We start from the raw sequence: 6,776 nt of genomic DNA on the forward strand, positions 1-6,776 counted from the left end.
GGGGTGCCTCCCTCCACCTGCCGGGGCAAAGGAAACCTGATGAGCCTGGAGGTGCCAGGGAGGGGGTGACGCTCGCAGGGACAGTGTGGTCATCCTTGCTGGCAGAGATAGCCGGGGAGGGCCATGAGGCCACAGACACGTATGGTGCAGCATGTATAGTGGCCGTCACTCTCTGGAGACATCCCCATGTGCCAGCGCTGCCCAGAGGCATGGCAGATGGGGCAAGGGACTCACACAGAATATCTCTGGGTGGGCTTTGGTTTGATGTTTTGGGGGCTCCAGCAAGACAAGGGTGAGCAGTTGCCCCCGACCGCCCCACGCAGCCACCTGCCCTCCCAGCACTGCTGCCTGGGGACAGGTTTTGCTGGACTGAGGCTTGGCAGAGCCATCAGGGAGCAGGGCCACAGGAGGATGGAGCCACCACGTCACCTGGGCTGCATCTGTGGTGCTGACCCGGTGGGGAGCAGAGCTGTCTGCTTCAGGCTTCTTCATGCCCGGCCCTAGGCCGACAGTCACAGCATCCGTTTTCGGGGCTGATGACTGCAGAAGAAACACAGCAAGTCAGGCACTGGGGCATGATGCCAACAGCCCTGAGTGCTCCTTGTGCACCAGCCCCCATGAGCAGAGCATCCCTGACCCACTCCCCTGCAAATGTCACACGCGTATGACGTCCGGCGTCATGCCCCTACCTGGGCAAAGAACAGAGGCCTGCTGACCTGGGCAGACGGCCACCATGCAAAATGCCCTGTGTGACTGGCATACCCCAAATCAGACCTGATGCTCTATCCCTGGGGTTTTCAGGGATATTTTGGATAGATTTATAGACACCATGGGTTAGGTCAAACTGGTCTTCAAAAGGTGGGTGAGACCCACCAAATCCATTTCACTCATGCCCCGCAGCAGGTTTATGATCTGCACCAGCTCCCAGCAGCTGTGGTTACACCCGGGGTGTCAGAACCTCGGGGGAATGGAGACAGGTTTCCAGCACTCCCCCGCTACAGGGAACTGGAGCTGCCGAGGGCTCCTGCACAGGGGATGCTTAGCCAGTCCTCAGCATTCCCGAGCCAACGGCCTCCCCTGCCCAGTGCCAGCCATGGGGCACTGCAGAGCTGATCACCCATGCCCATGGCCCCGCTGTGACCCTGGAGCCCACGGCGTCGGATGCTCTGCACAAGGGTTTCCAGGCTGGCTCAGAGAAAGCTCCCTCTAATTCTGCAGCTTTTTCCTGGCTCCAGGTCTGGACTCACCCTGCCAGCTCCAGGCAGTGTTGGGGACTTACCTGCCAGGGCTGGAGGGCTGCCCCAGTGCTGACCGGGCAGCAGATGGCCCTGGCCTGACGCAGAGGCAAGGCTACATTTCGTCCAAGCTGGGGCTGGCTCTACCGTCCTCTCCCTGTGGTGTACACTCAACTTCCACACGCATGCCTCATGCATTTTTCTTAGCCCCATTATAATCACTCCCGTCATAGGAGTGACCCTCCACGAGCTTTGGAGCTCCCACAAGCTACTCTGTAAATCCCTCCCAGCCCCGGCATGACCAGAGAGGTTAGCTGGCAGCACATTTCTCTTCGCTACACAAACTGGTCACTGACTTCATGCAAAACACAAGGACAGAGCCGTTGGTTAGTGACACGTGCCCTTCCCAGCTGCTGACATGCTGTAGTGGTGCAAGGGACAGGGTAGGCAGCCAAACGTAGGGGATTAAGAGATGACGATGACTTCTCCAGGTTAGCAGATGCACAAAAAACGCGACAGAGCCATGCAACACAGACGACAGCTTGCATCAGGGGAAAACAGCTACACCAGACAGGAACCTGGGGATGTTTGAAAGCTAGCATGCTCTTCCAAACCAACGTGGGAGTGCACATGAGTGAGGCAATACCAGGCACCACGACAAGGAACATGGAGGCGTGATGGCACTGAGACAGTCTCGGTGGAATGGTGTCCCTGTGTACCTCTAGCTGGGAGACATCTGGGCTGGGCTGGGAGACCTTCTCGCTGCCTTTGACATCCTCTTCCAGTCCGGGAACTACTTTGTCAGCGTGCTGGAAGGAAACCAGGCCTTCGTCTTCCATTTCACTCTTGTCCTTGTCCAGCTCAGGCAGGCTCCGGGAGATGTCCTCAAAGGCTGTGCCGTGGAAGTCACCGATCACTGTGAAGTCCACCTCTGCTTCCAGGCTGGAGGTTGAACTGACTGTGATGCTGGAGCACTTGCGCTCAATGGCCAGGTGGTTGTCCTTCAGAAAGACCGAGTCTTTCTCCTGGTCCTGCTCCTCATCGCCGGTGTCACTCTCAGGAGCCCTGTGCCGAGGCGGCTTAGCTTTCTCCTCGGTGCCCTCCCTCAAGCCCGCTCTCTGAATGAGACACAATGGCGGAGAGAGACGGAGACAGTGAGCACCGCATGGCGCGGCAGCGCTGGCAGTGCCGATGCGGGAGAGGGGAGGAGGAGGAGGAGAAAGAAGGCTGCAGCAAACATCACAGAGTAGAGTCAAACACAACTCAAGCATGGAGACTGAAACCTTTCTGACAGCAGCAACTTTGCAGGGGTGGGGTGGGAGGAGAAGGGTTATTCAATCTGATTTTGCCAAAAGTCTATTGGTAATTAATCATCTCAAAAAAGGGTCAGTCACACAGAAAAGCTTGGCCAGCTTGGAGGCACGTCAGTGCACCCGGTGGAAGCAGATGTATGCAAAAGAACAGGTCTGTTAAGAGACATTCAGAAACAGCTCAGACGCCAGTGCTATCATACGTCACTAAGGTTGGGCACTCAAAAAAACCAAACAAAGGGAAAGCAAGAGAGAAGAGTTTGAAAGAAAACAGCCCCATCAGCAACGCACGGTGAAGGAGAAACGAAGGAGTGTGCCAATTCCACTGAGCATCCACGTGGGCCCTGCGGAGCATTGCCCCAGGGGGAGGAGGACCAGCCCCGCCAGGGCCGCCCACCAGCCCTGCACACCCGGGGTGGCTGCCTGCGCCGGGGCATGAATCTGCCCTCACCGACACAACGCTCTCCCTCCAGAGGCCTCACGCAGCTGGGGGTGAGTCTTAGGGATGACCTGGTTGAGTGTTTGGTCAGTGTAATTGACAGCATGATCAGAGCCAAGGGATGACCTCCCTCCATTAGCTCTTCTCCAGACATGGACATACCTCTCAACTCTGCCATCAGAGGGTACATTTCCCCTTGCCATGCTTTGCCATGAAGCCATGGGAAATCTAGACCCATTGCTGGACTTTGCATCTCGGTCTAGGCAGTTCTCCCTTAGGAACAGCTCTAAGCCCACTGATGCCAGAGGAAACCCACCTCACGGACTCTGGTCCAAGCGTTTGCAGCCAGAGCCATCCCCCCAATGGGCCAGGCTGTGCCGGCACAACCTTCCCTTGGCACTGCTGGGAGGTTGAGAGGTATGAGAAACAGGGTGTCAAACAAACTCAAGAGGAACACACCTGCATACATGTTTTCGTGTGTGTGTGCATGTATAAATATACACATAACAGCTCTGCAATGGGGAGAGGAGCTGGAAGCACACAGCCCTCAGCTGCTTAAGGTGAGCTTTCATACTACAGTAAGAAGCAGTTAGTAAAACAGCACTGAGACCTGGAAGACCACTGGAACAGCAGTCTTTAAATTCTCTTCTTTCAGGCTGGATTTTACTGACGGGTCAGATAAATCCTTTTCTTCCCCACTTGGTTCCTGAGATTTGCTCTGGATTAGAGAAAATGGTTAGTTGTAAGGAAATTAACTCTACAGGAGCTGATCTAGCACTTACAAGAGCGAAGAAAGCTATTTCATCACCCAGCCACCAGCTTGCCGAAGACAGGGGAGGGTGGGTGAGGCTGGCGAGCTAAGCAAGAAGGGATATCAACGTAAGAAATGCAAGGGTGAAGCTGGAAGCGTGGGCACGCTGCTGCTAGGTGTGTGTGCGTGTCCGTGACAGAGTCGCAGCTCCTTCAGCCACCCCCCGTCTCCCTTCCTTGCTCCTGGAACATGAAGCTTGGGTGCCCGCTCTCGGGTTTAGCGAGCGGCATTCTCCAGGGAGCCAAAATGTCAGGGAGGGGTCACAAAACAAAAGCTGATGAACCAACTGGCCAGCGGGTCTGCATTCAGCAAATAAGCCTGACCACACACACACACATAAAAGGACAGGGGATGCAAAGCGACTGCTGTCAGTCAATGGATGTGTGAGGAGCCACTGAACATGATAATAAAGAGCCACACAACATGCGCATGAACTTTCCGTCTGGACAGTTCATTGGAAGAGTTACCACGGCTTCTGCCAGTGTGAGTTCGCAGCCAGAGTCAGGGGAGGCCAGGTCAGCACTGTCTTCTGCTTCGTGCTCCAGGTCAACAGAAACATCTTCCTTGAGAGAGAGACGCTGGGAGGTGTCTCCTGAACCAGCCCCTTGCCCGAGGGCCAAGGAGCCCACACTGGACGCAGGTCCCACCGGAGTGACCGGCACTGCCGGCAGTGAGGCGAGGCCTGTGTTCAAAAGCATGTCCTGTGCCAGACCTGTTTTCCCCTTTGCTTTTGCTGATGTCTCAGCTTCAGGCACATGCTCTTGTCCCTCCTGGGCTGCCCTTCGCTCCGCTTCACTTTGCTCAAATATCTTAATCTTAGAGGCCACTGAGGTTTTCCTGTAGCTCTCGCTCTCCTGCCAGCTACCTGGGGCCACAGTGACATCTCCATGCTCCTGGGACACAGCTCCTGTCCTCCCAGCCATGCTCATCAACGACCCAGACTCTATTTGATGTGTCCCACTGCTCGCTTGCAGCTCTCCCCCGCCTTCACAGATCAAGGTAGAGAGCCGGTATGTCTTGCTTCCTTGACACAATCCTGCTACAGGGGAGTGGGAGTGCGGGAAATCAGCAGCTTCTCTGGGAGGAGACTTACCCTGCGGAGGCTGCCCCAGAGCAAAGTCACCGTTCTTGGCAGTTTCTCCTACTGTAGGGCTCCTGCCCTGCAGATCTTGTCCCACATTAAACTCCAAGTCCCAGGGTGGCTCTTGCGCTTCAGCATCTGCACTGTGGAGCAGCCCTCCAGCCATGGGACCCTCTTGGGGCAGGTCTCTTATTATGGCCTCAGTCTGTTGTTCTGGTTCTTCTGCCTTAGGAGGCAGCTCTTCCATACAAGGGCTTTTGTCACGGGACAATTCTTCCATCCCACAGCCTTCATCTCTGGTCAGCTTCCCTGATGTGGGCCCTATGTCCTGGGAGAGCTCTTTTATCATGGGCTGCTCCTCCTGGAGTGGCTCTTCTGTGGCAGGGACTTTGCTTTGGATTGCCCTCGCTGTGACAGGGTCCATGCCCTGGGCCACCTCCCCTGTGGCTGGGTCTCTGACCTGGGTCGGCTCTGCTGCAGTATCTGTGTTTTGGGGTGGTCCTCCTGCAACAGGACTTGCACCTTGGTGTGGTTTCCATGTAGCAAAGCCCATGTCTTGGGGTTGTTCTTCAGATTCAGGATTGGCACCCCTGGGTATTACCACCTCTGCTACAGGGTGCACGCCCCTGGGTACTCCTTTGCCTACTACAGGGCTTGCCTCCTTGCGTGCCACCTCTGCTGAGGGGTTCACATCCTTGGGTATGCCCACACCTCTTACAGGGCTGGTGCCCTGGGACAGGTCTCTGCCCTCAGGCTCTGTAGGGGCAGGGCTGGATTGCTGGGGAAAGGGCATAGGGGCAGGAGTGCTGGGTTTATCCCCCTCCGACCCCGTGGTGGTGTGAAGGTGGCCTTGCCGAGGCACAGCTGATGGAGGCGACTTGGTGTCTATCTCCTCCATCTGAAGAACCACTCTATCACTTTCCTCCTTGTCGCCGTCTGCTCCAATCCTTCCTGAGAGCCCCTCCACTGCCATGCAGATGTCTGGGCTCTGTACTGGGCTCCCTTTATGCTCCTCAGCCCCATGGCCGTCCCCTGCCAGGTCACACGGCTTCAAGCCTCCCACTGGGCTTTGCAGATCCATCTCCTCTGGTCCTACCTCTGGGGAACACAGTAGGGCTTCACCTCCCTTGGGTGCTTCGCAGCTTGTCAGCCCAGCAGATGCTTCCTCTTGCTGTAGGGGCAGACCTTCCTCCCGCCCCGAGGTGGGACGTCCCGTCAGGCTGGTCCCATCACAGCCTGTCCTGGGCTGCTCCAGTGCTTCAGCAGGTTTCCCAGATACTGCCCTGTGTTGCTGACTTGCTGAGGAAGGGGGTTGGAATCCTTCTGCTGCAGGTGCTGTGTGCCCAGATCCCTCCCCGGACATGTTCACGGTGGCTTCTGGTCTCTCTTCCAAGCCAAACCATCCACCAGTCTCCAAGAGCAGGTGTGTTTTACTGTCCTCCTCTCCCTCTGGATCTCCTAAGTAGATGATCCTCTGGGTCGCAGAAGTCTCCAAGCTGTCATCACTAGCCTTCACTTTAATTTTAATGAGCTCTGTGGCTGCGGCCGGCACTCTGGCCTCCTGCTTCCTGGAGGCTGCAGAAGCATGCTCCTTGGAGGCCACCTCGCTTTCTCCCTGGGGAGACTCTGGCCTCAAAATCTTGGCCCTTTGCCTCTCTTCAGGCTGCTGACATGGCTTGGGCAGACCTGGCTCACTGGTGGTTACTTCCTCACCCTGCTCTTGGGGCTCCAACTCTGTGCTCTCAGCTGGCAGGTGCTCTGTCTCCCGGCTGGGCTTCCCCCTGGTTTCCTTCTCATAGATCTCATCCTCCCAGACAGACTCAAAATCCTCTGGACTAGCGATCATTTTTGCTCTCATCCGGGTATCCAGGGCTGCATCTGCTGGCTCTTCCTGGCCTGC

The 6,776-nt window shown here is 56.4% G+C and overlaps 1 protein-coding gene across 1 annotated transcript in view; it reads right to left on the reverse strand.

Moving 5' to 3' along the window:
• The window catches only part of EPB41L1 (erythrocyte membrane protein band 4.1-like 1), a 29,275-nt gene that overhangs the window by 5,220 nt on the left and 17,279 nt on the right, over positions 1–6,776 (reverse strand). Inside the window, exons 14-15 of the mRNA XM_009329363.1 lie at positions 1,955–2,353; positions 430–540 (exon numbers count right to left, since the gene is read on the reverse strand). Of these exons, the coding sequence (XP_009327638.1) occupies positions 430–540; positions 1,955–2,353 (510 nt within the window). The remainder of the gene's footprint in view (positions 1–429; positions 541–1,954; positions 2,354–6,776) is intronic.

This window comes from Pygoscelis adeliae, unplaced genomic scaffold, assembly GCF_000699105.1.
Source record: "Pygoscelis adeliae isolate BGI_AS28 unplaced genomic scaffold, ASM69910v1 Scaffold407, whole genome shotgun sequence".
NCBI classification, from domain to species: Eukaryota; Metazoa; Chordata; class Aves; order Sphenisciformes; family Spheniscidae; genus Pygoscelis; species Pygoscelis adeliae.